Raw genomic sequence first — 16,050 nt, 5'->3', positions numbered from 1 at the left:
TCCTTCTTGTCGAAGGAGGAAACCTTGTCTAATATTTTGCTTTTACAAATAAAAAAAAGTGTAAACTCTTTTTCACTATATATATATATATATATATATATTGGAGAATATATTTCGTTAAGAAATATTGTCCCAGTAGTGACGACTATATTAGTTTGTTGCACCATTGTTATAAATAACAATAACGGTGCCAAAGCCTGACCTAGTTAGAGGAAAACCAATATTTCTGGAGACTTTTGCCACGGTTTTTACAATTTCTCTGATTAGTGTTTGCAATCAGAGGCGGAATAAAAGGAAAGAGAGGGTGTGGAAATAATAAAAGTGGGCCCCGACTTTTTTCATAGTCCCTATAATAATTCAGACAGAAATGATGTAGTGATGACAAAGCCAATATATCATCTTCCAGCGGCACAATCACAATGTTTAAGCGATTCATCATTAGGCCACCGAACGGGAACATTGTATCTAATCCACGTCCGCTGTTATACGCCACTTCGATAACTTATCTTTCCCTTTAACCAATAATTTACGAGTTTGCTTTTCTGTATCTAATAACCCAAAAGAAATGAAGAACGTTGAATGAATTTTATATTTTTTCCTAACAATTTTAATCTTTGATGTCCATCAACTATCTTGGTGACAGATATGGTAAAAAATATTTTAGCATGATTGGCGGTTCCAAGTGAAACTTCATTCAATATTAGAACGCCGAGAAACAGTATAAATATTTCCTACAAAATATATTAATTTTCTAAAATATAAACATTTTACAAACGTTTTTGAGAGCAATTTTTGAGTAAAAAATGTCTTTAGGTTGGAATAAGGTGGTTCGGAATCCTAAATGACGGTGTTTGATCTATCATATTTTATTTTTATTTCACTAGCAGAAATAATAGAAAAATACAAATCTACGCCCGGACTTAATAAATATTCCTCAACTTTAGCTCAGGCATATTGTTGACTTTGAAAAAAAAAAAATAAATAGAACAAAGACAAAAAAATCAATTATTATTCCTAATTGTTAATACTTATGACAATCTTTATAGTAAAATCATTTTGAAAATGGATATTGCAAAAAATGTTCATCCTCATAACTTATGGTATTTTTTTTTTATTTTCTTCAAATCAAAACTACTCGGTAAATGAATGTATTCGACTTGTACCATGTATAAATTATTACTATTTTTTAGTTTCTGACCAAAGGAATAATAAATGCACCATCATAATCTGACAATTTTGGGTAATTTGTCATTACTTAAACTGATTTACATTTATTAATGTTTTATTTTTTTTTTGGTTTACAGAAGATTAGTGAAAATATATCCCTGATTAGGATAATGATTTTTTATTAATTTTTTTTTATCGTTGATGTATCAAATTCCCATATGTTGGATTCTTGACGAGTTTTTAATAAGAGCGTGTAATGGAAGCTTATGTTTTAAAAATATAACACCCCGTTATTCGGCCGAACCATTCATAAAAAAAACATTACAATAATTAAGGTAAAAATTGGTGGATAAAATAAAACTTGTTGTTTTATCTCTCATGGAACATAAATTATTGAACTGAATGTGAAGTCCACAGTAACTCGTGCTATCTCAGGAGACCCGCCAAAACTTTGGCTATCCCAGGTGGTCCTCTGGACAAAAAAGTTTGTTGACCTTTGTGCTACAGAGTTCAACCGAACAATGAGGGTTTAGAATTTGCCGTATCCGATATCTGCAATCCTAAACCCTGCCCTATGGTGCCTTGAATACATTTTATACATTGTACCATTAAGATCGTAATGTTTATTTTATAACCTTCGCGGAGCATAACCACCAACTTTATTTGTCTACAAAAACCTTTTTAGCTCATATTACACCGAATATTATCCAAAGTTTCATATTTATATGTTGCAGAGAATCTGATATGTAATTTAAATAAATCTTATTATTTTTTTTTTCTACATTAAGCATATAATATGAATCAAAATCTCAAATTTAAGGGTAATTATAAAACTAGGAAAAAAAAATAAATCCCGCCATTTTCATGCATCAAAATATTTTCCCCACTGTCACTATTTTTTTTTCTTTTTCTAGACTTTTTCCTTTTTAAGTATTATATAGATTTTTCATTTGATGATCCAGGACTTGCACTTACCCAACATACGTCCCAAAGTTGTGTGTAAATAGGTGCACTCCTGTTAAAATTATGGCTATTCTTTTGATTTAAAAAAAAAATAAAAGGTAATTTTGGATTAAATTTTTTTTTCTGTTGCTATAAAAAATCGTATTTTAAGGTTTCATTTTTTTAAAATTTAATTATTTAGAACCAGATCGGCCTGGTGGGCCATACATGGTTGATATAACCGTTACATTTTATTTTTTTTAACATTTATTTATGGGGGGGGGGGTACAAAAGATACCCCTAACTATACACAATGTCATAATTAATAGAAAATAAGATAAAATAAAAAGATAAAAATAATGCTTCTCAATAAAATAGAAAAGTAAAATTAATAACACATAAGGACATTTGTAGACCTAACAATACAAACAATTGCCCTGTAATGGTAAAAAAAAAAAAACACAAAAAAAAGTTAATTTGAAAAATAGACGAGAATAGTGTGAATAACAGAATTAATAAATATAGAATTTATAACAGAATGTCCTGCAGCAGTCTGGGCTTCAGTCTTCGGGTTGAGGTGGGGTTTCCCAAGTTGCAGGTCACTGCTCCTTTAACTATAGGTAACTTTATTTTTTATGTAATTCTCTATCGACTCCATTTGTAATCGGCATCTTATCCCATGCAATCGGGAGAGATCGGGAGGCCTCGTCTATTCCCATTTTAAATCGGATGTCTGTTTTATTTTTATAATATTATATTTTATCTCCTTCAGATATTAGTACAATTCTTTAGTATATTATGTTCATTTAATTTTAATTATTGCTTATAATGAGAAATTTTTATTTTTTTATTTTCAAAATTAACAAAATTATAGGTGCATTGGAAAAAGATTTTTTGAAAAGTCGATTTTATAGTATAAGTTACAGTCACACCTTAGGCATTAAACCGTCTTATATAAATAATTTCATTTTCATAATACTTTTCGATTTTGAGCTATACCAACCACTCACTGACACACCGAACATTTTGGGGACACGTTTTATTTGAACATTATTTGGACTAAGAGGACCTCAAAGCGTGTATTTTCGTTGAAAACTGGAATTGGAAAATTTTCTCGATACTAATACTTCCCTTACTATATATTTCATATATAAGTAAGTGGAAGTAAAAAATGTTAAATAAGTTTATTATGTGATTTTCTATTTTTAACTTAATTTTAGAGATTTTCTCATTTTGTCCTTAGGGACAGTCCTTCATATTCCAAACTTTTTTTTTAAATTTTGGATTATTATTTTTTTCTTCTTTTAAAACTGTCCGTCCATCTTCAGGAATTATCTGTTTTTAACTATTATAATAATTATTATTTTTGTCTGTTTTATGGTTTTAACATTTATGCCTGTTTGTTCAATGTTTATATTTTTTAAAATACTTTTTGATAACTTTCTGTTGAAAAGAATCAAAAGTTCGAACAATCATAATATTGAGCACATCAAATTTGGCATGAACATTTATTAAATTCTCCTGTTATGAAGACAGCCGAAAAAATATATTACATATTTTTATTAACTATGTAATTTTATAAAATATTTATAATATTATTTTTATAAAATATTTATAATATTAAATAAAATATACTATCCCATCATTACTTGCATCAGCTGAATAAAAACTAAATGTAACGCTGTGAATTATGTTTGCAGATTGCGAGATGGATAAGTGGAGGAATATGTTCGAGTTGAACGTGTTAGGGGTTGGAGTAGCGTCGAGGGAAGCATTGAAATTGATGAAAGAGACGAATGTTGAGGGATATATCATCAACATCAGCAGGTAACTCCACGTCATCAATATTCAGCATATCATTTATAAGCATCTCTCTCTAAAAATACTAATAAATATACATGTTTATAATACATATATTTATATATTTGCATGTGAATATTTCTTTCTATAAATTTCCTCTACAAAGGACTAGAGTTTACTTTGAAAATCAGGGTGGATTTGATTGTGTCCTATGTGGAAATAATGAAATATGTCGTCTCGAATAAAACCAAAAAAAAAGTAGAATTTTATCTTAAATCTCCTCTTCCCGTTTTAAGCAATTTTAAAAGTGATACGAGACCGTCGCTCCCATCCGCCGTCGATATGGGGGTCTTAGTGGGGCTGGTCCGGCCGGGAAGGATGGCCTTTTTTTCATGTAATGATCTTCTCTTGTGAAATGGTGACATGCCTTACATTCACCAACCTACTCGCTATAATTGTCTGTTTGAAAAGTCAGAAGGCTACAACGGAGGGCAGAAGAGGAGGATTTCACGCCGTTTTCCAATTTCATGGGCTTTTTAAATATTGCTGGATTAAGCTATCTTAAGTCTGCACTTTCCGTTTCTAATTATTTCAAAAGTTATATATGTCCGTCGCTCCCTGGGGGTCTTAGTGGGGCGGGTCCAGGCGGGAAGAATAACCTGTTATTAGTTGAGTCATTTATTTCTTTTGTAATTATTTTTTTTTTTGTCATTTAACAGTTTGTTACGTATCCAATCTTTACAATCCAAAATCCTCAATGCTCCTTATTTTGTTACTAATAAAACCATCCATAAAGACCTAAATGTTCCTTATGTAACCGATCTAGCCCGAACCCGATATTATTCCTTCCATAATAAACTCCCTAACCACCCAAACCCACTCGTTTCTAACCTTGCTTCCTCTTCCATTCCTGGCAATCCTCCAAGGCGCCTGAAAAGAAGATGGCCTCGTGACCTTATTTTGTAAACTGTTTTAGAGTTCTACTACTGGGTAGTTTCTCTACATCCTGTATCATATCATTATGTCATTATGATCAAATTTAATAGTTGCATTTTTTTATACAGTTGTAAATATCAACAAATAAATTTAAAAAAAACAATAAAAAAAACGGTTTGTAAAATTAGTCAACATACAATGAGGATTATAAATGTTTTGCGTGACATTGCATTCCAGCCTGTCTTTTCCAATTTTTGTTTTTTTAAAGCTATTATTAGAAACTTGTTTGTCTAAACTCTGAGCTTTTCCCTCTCGTGTTAGACAATGCCTCTTATTCCTTATAATTCTAGTTTCTACAGTAAAGCCTGTATAATATCTGGCTGGGTTATCTATGTTTAACAGAACTGACTATCTTGCATATGATTTTATTTTAATGTTCATAAATCTATACCAGAATAACGTTAACTATTTTTTCTGTTTAATTATTGAAATTTACAGCAGTATTACATAAAAATACATCTAGTAAATATGATGCCTATTACAATGGCATGATACAGCTTAGTGGAGAAACTGAACATTGGTAGCACTCCAATAAAATAAGCTAAAATTAATGCATAAAATGAATGTACATATTTGGCTGACAGATATTGTATTGTTTTGAAATTGATTATCTATGCATTAGAGAATGCAAACCATGTAGGTTTGTCGATATAGCGCTTTTTACTCTTAATGATCGTACTTAAATCTCAAAATAAATTTTTTTTATAAATTGATGAACATAAAATAATTTATTCGAGAATATATTGTATTGCATATATTTGTTTTCTTAGTAAATATATTAATAATTTCTTGTTATAATTAATGAAGTAATTTAAATAATTTTTTTTTAACTGAGAAAAAGAAAAATGAGTTCTCCTTCAATATTGTTTAAGAAACTTGATCACAACAATACAAATAAATAAATAAACAACGGATGCTAATTCTACTTTCATGATGGTTTTCGTTATTTATATTTTTTTTAAATTGGTTAGCAAGAAGTTAGTTATAATTTAGATTTCTGACATTTTTTATAAATAAAATAAAATTCTGTAATGAATAGATTAATACTCAGAGTTTTTCGTTTGATGACCCTTTCTCTTATACTAGTACAAGTTTTTAAATCAAAAAATGACCCAATGTGATTATGTTATGAATCAATGAGTATTTTGTTATTTGCAAATTAGGACACTAAGAGTCCTAACATTTTAGTTTTAGTTAGACCTAACAATTTATAATAATCTGTTTAAATTAATATAAATAAATAAATTTGACGATATCTAACCCTTGTACTGTTCTTTTGAAAACATATTTACAATTTTCAGCATCTCTGCTCACGGCGTACCAACTATGGTCGGCAAGCACGTTTACAACGCGTCCAAGCATGCTCTTCGCCTCATCACGGAGGGCCTCAGAGCCGAACTGACAGAACAGAAATCAAATATCAGAGTATCGGTGAGTGTAAAAGACAATATTATTGATTTATATTATTCATCAGAGAGATATATCTAAGTTGCATTGATTTTCATAGGTATTAGACTAATCTGCTGGAAAAGGCGATTTTTAAGTATAGGCGCATAAAAAAACAAAAAAGCAATGTGGATGTAATTCGATAAAGTTGGGGCTAGACCATTTTAACACAAATCCCCAACTTAATAATTATTAATTCTCCTTTTTTTTTAGTTACCTGCCTTAAAAGAAAAAAGGTAATATGATTCTGAATTTATAGGTGACGTGAGGTGTTATATATAATGCGTTTGTAATAAAAGACTTAGCAATATATCAGAAGCTGTATAATGTAAAGGACCTTGAATTTTCATAGGTTTAACATAAAATAAAATAAAGTATCTAGATCGAACGCAGAACAATCATCGAAGAACAAAACATATTGAAGAAGCACTCTACAGCTTCACTTATCCATTAAAAAGGTTGTAATTCTTAATCTAAACAAGATAAATAAATTAAATAAAATAACAAGATAAATAATAAAAAAATAAGATAATAAAATAACAAGATAAACAATTAAATAAATTAAGATTTATTTAATTTTTATAGAAAAACAATAAAAAACGCTTTCCGTTGTAAAAAAAAAAGATACTAAAAATTAAAATAAAATAAAATCAATGACTGACTTTTAGGATGGAAATTAAAATTAACGTTCTAATACATTAAATTTTAAGAAAAATATATAACTTATTTAAATTGATGGAAAACGTAAGAAAACATAAAAATAAACATATTCCAGAAACTGTAACAATGAGATTTCTCAATATAACTGCTTATTTAGTGGCATTATGACCGTTTTTTAACATTATCTAATTTCAATAAAAATATTAAATTTACAAATTATTTCAATGTAATTATTTATTAGAGATGTGTAGATAGTTGACCGTACATATATAATTGGAGAAGATGGTAGGAGGAGGGGGGGAGGTACGGTCAGTAAGAAGAACATAAATTATTATTTATTATTGTTTATTCGTGCCGACGTTTCGATCTTAGTTTCAGGTCTTCAACAGGGAAGCCTAAACCAGTTTAAGCCAGGAATCCCTGCTAGTCTCCCTGATTAATTTCATCTCCTATAATTATTTATTAAACAAAGTTCATTTTACATTTACGAATACGATTTAATTACAGATGATATCTCCTGGGTCAGTAGCCACAGAGATTGCAGCAGTAGGAGGGTGGCTTTCAGCCAGCCAGGATGACGTACCTGCACCTACACTCAAATCAGAGGATATTGGCTCCAATGTAATATACCTGTTGAATCTACCGTCTTCAGTCCACGTGAGTATACCATTTTTTAAAGTAAATAGATCCATTATGGTTTATTGTTCATCTGCCCTACAGAGTCCTTTGTAGTTTAAAAATTATTTATACGGTAAAACGTCTAAGGACACCAACGGGAGAAAAGATAATTTTGTCCGTTATATGGAGGTTTCCACTAAAAAGTGGGAGTTATGTATTAGTTTATTTTATACCAGATCGGCCTCGTATGGGCCTTACATGGTTCATATAACCGTTATATTATATATATATTTTTTTTAAGAGTTGATTATGGGAGGGGGATAGACACGTAAAAAAGACACCCCTAACTATATACAATGTTATTATTAAAAGAAGAAAAAATAAAATAAATAGATAAGAGTAATGCTTCTTAATAAAAGAGGAATGTAAAATTAATAACAAAATATAATGATATTGGTACACTTAAATAAAACAAACAATTGCCCTCTAATAGTGAAAAGAAACAAGTTAATTTGAAAAAAGGGACGAGAGAAGAAAATAGAGAAGAAAAAAACTAATAATAATGAATAAATAAAATGAGTAATAATGAAAAGTAAAATAAAGGTAGTGTGACTATGAATTAATTTTATATTTATTAAAGTTTATAACAGAATGTCCTGCAGAAGTCTGGGCTTCAGTCTTCGGGTTGAGGTTGGGTTTCCCAGGTTGTAGGTCACTGCTCCTTTAACTGTCGGCAACTGGAGTGGAACTTCATGAACCGTTTTTCGATGTAATCCTCTATTGACTCCATTTGTAATTTGCAATGCAATTGGCTATTTTTTATGAACCAAGGAGCATTAACTGCGATTCTTCGGACTGTTTTTTTCTTTTCGTGAAGGATGCCGCTCCCCAGACTTCACAGCCGTCCATCAGTAGTGGCCTGAGAATTGTTTTAAATATAAGAACAGTTGTTTCTGGTTTTAGTTTGGAATTTCTGTTTAGGATAGGATATAGCATTGCTGATCTTGCATAAGTTTGAGTTAGTTTGATGTTGATATGGTGATTCCAGGTAAGGCGGCGATCTAGGTGGATTCCCAGGTATACTGTTTCACTAGCAGGATTAAATTTCACATTTTTACCTTTAAGGATTAGATACGGTGGTTCTGGTGGGCGATGAAGAGTAAAAACTTTTGAGTTACATTTTAATGTTCAAGCTAATCATCTATTTAGTGAAATATTGTTCTAGATAATTAAGGTGAATTTCCAATGTGTTTCTAGCCATTATTATGTCATCATGTTGAGAAAACACAGCTGTATCGTCAGCGAACATAGCTATAGAGGTGTGTGTGGACGGAACGATGTCGTGAAGGTAGAAGTTGAACAAAATGGGAGAAAGGACTGAACTTTGTGGAGTACTGGCATGTATTTGTCTAAGGGTGGAATTTTTGTTATTAATTCTGACAGAAAATGTTATTAATACTTATCGTAAGCTGAGTTTCTGAGATAATTAAGGGTAAATCAGTACAAAACAATCAAAATAAAAAACAAAAGCTCATCGAAATTCATTAATTGTTAAAGCTACTTACGTAATTTTCTAGGATTAATGTTTTGCCTGGTTATTATATTTTGTATTTACGAATTAATTACGAATAAATTATACGTAGCTTGCACACATTTTTAATATGTGTTATGTTATTATATGTTTTTAATATATGTTCATATCCTAATGTTCTACAGCTAAAAAAAAATTAATAAATTTAAAACGAACAGTGATCTTGAGTACGGAGTTATTAACCATGAAACCATTTTCAACGTCCGATTCTGAGGCGGCATAAGATGATTTCTTAAATTTCCAACCGCTTCTCGTTTATTTTAACTATTTGTTTTGGGTTGTAATAATTTGGATGCAGCCCAAGAGGAGAGAAAAAAACGTGTTATTTCAACCCAAATTTTTATTACGTTGATGAAAACTATGTAGAATTACTAGTCAAAATCAATGAGTCCCAGGGGGAATCAAAATGTTGAAAAAAGATATTTTCTCATTTGGAGATCGTTAAAACTGCCAAAACGCCAGAAAACCTAATTCAACAACATTTAAAGTAAAATAAATTTACTAAAATATTAGCCTTCAATAGTTAGATACAGTTTTTTTTTTTTTTTTTAAGCAACACATTAGAAAAAATTATTGAATAAAAAGTTAGTGAATGTTTAGTGAGAAATTCATATAGCAAAACCCCGAGACCTACATATGTCTATTAGCAATCATATTAAAGCTTGTTTAATGTGCTATAAAAAAGTTTACGACGTTTATATTCGTAGAATGATTCAGAACCATATGAAAATATCATAAAACCTACTACACCTGCGAAGATAAACATTATCAACTATTTTATAGTACATTAAACAAGCTTTAATTTCATTTCTGACATCTGTGCCCCATGTTCCTGAGATATAGTTTTTCATAAATAAAAAATTTTATCCGAACAACTAGTAATCAATATTTTGTGAATATATGATGGCAAATATGAAAACTACTACTCCTACAAAGATAAACGTAATAAACTACTTTATAGCTCATTAAATTGGCGTTAATTTGAGTGCTGTATTGACTAGTAATTATACATAGTTTTTATTAAAGTAATACAAGATTGACTTTTTTCCACCAGGCTATTGTACTATTACGTGTTTCTCTCCCTATCTTCCTGAGGGACACAATAACGGGTTGTGTGACTAATATTACCAGATGAAGCCAATTGCGAATTGCGAAATCAGCCCTCAAAATCTAAATTAATATTTAAAATTATACGATTACAGTCCAAAATTCTTCGTAAAATCCTTAATGCTCCTTACTTTGTCACAAGTCAAGTCATCCATCAGGACCTCAATGTTCAATATGTTGCCGGTTTGGCCAGAACCAGATACCATTCCTTCCATGATAAACTTCTCAATCATCCAAACCAACTCGTTTCTAACCTGGCTTCTCCTTCATTACCTAATAATCCTCCTAGGCGTCTGAAAAGAAGATGGGCTCGAGATATTCTCCTCTAGAAATGTTATTGGAGTTCTTTCAATGCTATTGGTAGATTCTCCACATGTTTTTATCATATCTCTATGTGACCTACAGAAAATTTTCATGTTGTATATATTTGGAGACAGTTGTAAATAACAATAAATAAATTAATAAATAAAAACAATAAAATTATGCGACATATTTTTTTTAATTTACATAATTATTGCTGTGAAAATTTGATAAAATTGGGATTAAATTAAACATAGATGATGATCAAAAATTGTTTCCAGCGTTAATTGTATTATTAACTTATTAAATATTTGTAATATTAATATTTAAGTACATTTATTTAAATATAATTCTCATGACAGTTTATTTCATATCTTTCAATATTAATTTTCCATAAAAACATTTTTCAGTTCGTGATTTGGTACATGAGTATAAATTAAGTAGTAAATTATTTTTTAAAAGGGAATTGGGAAATAATAATTAAAAAAAAAAATATATGGCCCATGAGGGGATCGAACCCGCGACCTTCGCGTTATTAGCACGACGCTCTAACCAACTGAGCTAATGGGCCAAGTTGGACAAGAAGAAGGAAAAAACGGTTTTTGAGGATTTTGTATTTATAAATTACTTGCAAGTGAATTAAGTAGAAAGAAATTAATTGTATTGAATATAATATAAAATCACGAGATCATATCTCATAATTTTTATCATTAATTATATAAGATTTATTTTGATATTTATTTTATTATTTGATATAACATCGTTATTATTTTTAGAAACTAAAAACATATGAAATAAAAAATTGACATTCCGATTTGATTTTCTATTTTGACTGAGTTACTCAAATATTTTTTGCATAGAATATCATTAAATCATTTTTAAACTACAATAAGACATCTTTAGATAAGAATTAGAATGTACTATTAATAGAAATGGTTATTTGAACGAAAATTAAGAGTTTTATAAATAAGGCTGTATCAGATGGAATAAAATCAATATAGGTAGAAGTGAAATAGAAAACTGTAAGGACAGAAAAATAGTCCTTCGTTAGCTACTGTTTTTTATTAAAAACTTCGAATGTAGTAAAAAAAAAAAATGAATAACTAAATAATAATGCAATTTATTAACCGAATAAAGCTCTAAATAAATTTAAAATGACTGGGACGTAGAAGAATCGAACTAGGCCGTGGTGGGGTGAAGCAATAAAAATTGTCCTAGAAAAATATTTCCTACTAACCAATCATTACAATATTCTACGTTATTCATAGGAAGTTATTTCTGAATAGTTTAAAATAATTCTTTTTTTATATTAGGGCATGTAATTTAACAATAAACCAGAGATAATAACATAAAATCACTAATAAAATCGTGATATAAATTATTTTAACTCTTTAATATTAAGCTGTCATAGTGAAATTAAATTTATTTAATGTAAATTTATATTGTCTAAAATTGCATTCAAATTATCTAGGGAACTTTCAATCAAACCACACATTTCTAATGTAGTAAAAAATAAATAAATAATAATAATGCAATGAATAAATTGCATTATTATTATTTATTTATTTTATTTATTTAAATAAAAAAAAATAAATTTTTTAAATAAAATTTAAAACGTAGATGAATTTACGTTAACGGCGGCCTACACTATAACGACATTTGGCTAGGTAAATAAAATGAAGATCATATTTTTTTATAAACTAATCATAGTCGGTTATTTTCGTAAAACCTAAAATGTTTCCTCTAAATATCGTTTCATTTTAGGCCATGCAACTACTCATAATACTGAAAATATTGAAAAATTTACTAATGAAATGATATTATAAATTAACATAACTCTTTTGTTACCAGCAGCCAAATCGAAATTCAGTTAAGTTAGGGTAACGTATGCACTCTAAAATACCATTCGAATTCCCTATAGGAAATTCAGTGAATCACCTGTTGACAACTTGTGTGTAGAATGCGAATAACCTAGCCTTTGGTTAGTAAGACTTAACTTAACTTTGTCATATACTTCTTTGAAACTTTCTCAACCGGAGCTAAAGGACAAACTTCTTGCTACATTCAACACAGATCAAGGGCGTAATGCTGTAAACATTAGAGGTTGATTAACCAAACTTCTGCATGACGCGCTTGGAATTTGAAAACAACCTACCTATAGATATCGGATCAATTTTCACATGACTAAAACCACTCTAAACGTGTTCATCACGTTTTCAAAGAGTTTGTGTTATTTGGTATTAAAGCGTGGCAAATAATACACCAGTTTGAGTAGCTGAGTAAGATTACTTCACTTGTACTCAACATCTTTGAGTACAGAATGCGAGAACATTTAAATGCGAGTAAAAGTAGTGTAATCCGTACTTAAGAAAAAAATATTATATACATTATTTAGTATTTTGAGTATATATTTCAATTTTGAATTTTTTTTTTTTTGATTTAGTATTTTTTATTAAATAATATAACTACTAAATTTTACTTCCTGTAATAATATACATTTTCATTATAATTAAGAAGTAAATTGAGCTGTAATAAAAAAATGATTACAAGATTATACAAAAATATAACAAAATAAGAAGACATTAATTAAAACCTTGTTTACATTTTTTTATAAAGTCAATTACAAAAGTAATCAGTTTTTTTAAAATTTTGTAGAAATTGAATTCTAAATCATAATTGCTGAGTAAGTATATACTTGATTACACTTTATACTAAGCAGTAAATACTTTTTGCTCAAAATCGTAAAAAGTAATCAAGTACTGTCCAACTTTGTTGTGCGAAAGTTGGATCTTAAAACTCATATTACTTATAATGGAGGTATATTTTGCAGAGAATATAATGGCTGCAGTTCATTCATTGTAAGAAATGAATTGTGACGGAAAATAAATAATTTCGTTCGGGAAATGTATGAGAGAGTGAGGGCTAGTTCAGTGAATATGGCACTATGCTCTGGCTGCGAAAGGTTATATTTTATTGTTATATCAGTCGTGGATCGACTCTATGGTTGGGAGACCCTCCTGGGCCACACTCTACAATGTTTTTGTCATTGAGTAGGAGGAAAATCTGTAGATTGAGCGAATTTATGGTCAAATCACCTGCTTATACAACCGTTGGTATAGAAGCAGAACATACTTACCAACTACTAAACCAAGACCCTTTATGGTAAGTAGTGCTATAGGTTCGATAACTGTATTAATGAATAAACAAGAAAGACGTATTAACAAGAGAAACATCGCACCGAGTCACTGTCTGGAAAAGAGGCAATAATGCCAAGTGTAAATAACTGTCGACTTAACACAAGGCTAATTATTGAAACCGTCATTTCCAATGCTTTAATTAACAAATCTTCATCGAAACAGTTAACTTTTTTTTACAAATTACTAAAAAATTCATCCTACACTAAAATACAAAGTATATTACTAATAAAACCTCCTATCGGAAAATTAGTGAATTGACAGGATTTATTAGAAGATTATTAGTTCACACGGTCGAGAAAGCTGTACAAGAAGAAGAAAGAACCATTTAGCAGTAAACAAAGAAACAGTGGATACAGTTAACTGATTTTTATGGCCAATTTGCAGGGCTTTATCAAGGCTGAATGAGAACAAGATACAAACATTATAAAATATAATAAGAACAAAAATAGAAAGTTCTTTTGTTCGTTCTATTTTGTTTAGTGGCGTAAAAATTCCTTGGTGATCAACGTTGTTTAATACTTATTAATTTCTGGTAATATTCAATTGAATATTTTATTTCTTTTGTATACACACACACAAACAGACGTACGCACACACGAACAAACACACAAACACGTACTAAAGAAAGCAACAAGGAGTTTCTGAAATGAATTGGCCAAAATTACACTAGGGAGTAATCTCATATGTTTTTATCATATTTCTGCAAGTATATATGATTTTAAAAATTTAAATATCGATTCTATTGTATTATTGTCGTTTCTAAGGACTGATTATATGTCAGGTTTTAATTCACTTGGTATAATTTAACTGCTCAGTTGTGACGTAAATAATGGACATTCCTGAAAGATGTGGCCAATTGTCATATTGTTCTTTGGTGGCGTCTCCTTTGTAATGAGGTAGGAATGAGTGAGTATTTTGTGTCCTATTCTCACTCTAGTCAGCACAATCTCTTCTCTACATTTGCGGCCGAAGGTATTCCGAGTCCAACTTTCTTCTTTATAATTTTCAGCTTACTCGCAGGGCTTTCGTTCCACATAGACTGCCACCCAGGTTTAATTCCCCTTATAAAGTGTCTGCTCATCTCAATTAGAGTTAAAACGGCTTTTTCACGTCCCAGAAGCATGAGTGCTTTTCTTGCAGCTCGATCAATTAGCTCGTTTCCCACGTGACTCCGAACCCACATAAATTGGACTGACATGCCCAGATTTTCTTAGTGGTTATATAAACAGAAAGTTGCATAAAGGATGATATAAAAAAAAACATTGATTAACAATACAGGAGCGCAGTAAACTAAAAGATTTTAATAAATAAATAGCTTACTAACTACTAATAAGAACAGTAATAAGTGATAGAACAATAATTTAATTAACCCGATTTGTTTGTCCCCCTTGATTGGAACTGCACCATTCATAATCTCCCTGTCATTTAATTTTAGCAACTTTGTAACCACTTCAGTTAAACATTACTCCAGTAATATACTAATAATTTCTCACTCATTACTAGAACTGTTATTAGTTTATATAATATTTATATACATTTTTTGAAGTTTGCTACATTCCATTTTTTTTTTAATATTATCCTTTATACAACTTTTTATGTATATTCTTATAGTACTATAATATTTTACAATAAACTTATTGTTTACATTATCATACTTTTTATTGTTTTTTTTCTAATTTCGCCTCTCAGTCTCGGCGTAGCATCAAAATACAATTTTGAATCATAATTCATTACAAAAAGAATACCTCATTTACGGTATGAAACTCCTTGAAAATATTTAAAAGAATTTAATTTTTGGCGCTATATTTTATATTTTTCAACTCTCTTTCACGGGGCAATAACAAAATAATATTTTGAATTATAGTTTATTATAAAAAATAAAATAAAATACTGAACATTTCTCTCACTTACAGTAAGCATCCTCGATTTTTAGTTTGAGAGATATTTTAATCTAAATGCAAAACACATTGAGCGTTGCTTCCACCACGTCCATTTTTATCTCGATGGTTCTCTCGCGTCACGGAATCAATTTACTCCAGTATAATTTTTCTTTTTTCTTGAACTGAAGATCATCAAGACAAACCTAAAGGTTTTTTTAAAAAAAAAATTAAGAAATAAACGAGCATGAAGTAGTATTGCGATGATATATGTTACATTACTTTCCTTTACAATCAATATTTCTTGATCAACCCCCAGAATAAGATAATACATATAATTCCATAAGAT

At 29.7% G+C, this 16,050-nt stretch overlaps 1 protein-coding gene and 1 non-coding gene across 2 annotated transcripts in view; one reads left to right on the top strand and one right to left on the bottom strand.

The window, feature by feature from the left end:
* LOC106687260 (dehydrogenase/reductase SDR family member 11) overlaps positions 1-16,050 on the top strand; it is a gene marked incomplete in the record, with an annotated part of 55,355 nt that overhangs the window by 22,785 nt on the left and 16,520 nt on the right. The window contains 3 exon segments of the mRNA XM_067046417.1: positions 3,804-3,936; positions 6,207-6,336; positions 7,519-7,668. Of these exon segments, the coding sequence (XP_066902518.1) occupies positions 3,804-3,936; positions 6,207-6,336; positions 7,519-7,668 (413 nt within the window).
* TRNAI-AAU (transfer RNA isoleucine (anticodon AAU)) lies at positions 11,125-11,198 on the bottom strand. The gene has a single exon. It is a non-coding gene; the product is annotated as a tRNA-Ile (tRNA).

Source organism: Halyomorpha halys, unplaced genomic scaffold, assembly GCF_000696795.3.
Source record: "Halyomorpha halys isolate HHAL.00 unplaced genomic scaffold, Hhal_1.1 Scaffold939.1, whole genome shotgun sequence".
Lineage (NCBI taxonomy): Eukaryota > Metazoa > Arthropoda > Insecta > Hemiptera > Pentatomidae > Halyomorpha > Halyomorpha halys.
Note: the sequence above shows the minus strand (reverse complement) of the source record. Positions and strands in the feature narration are given on the sequence as shown.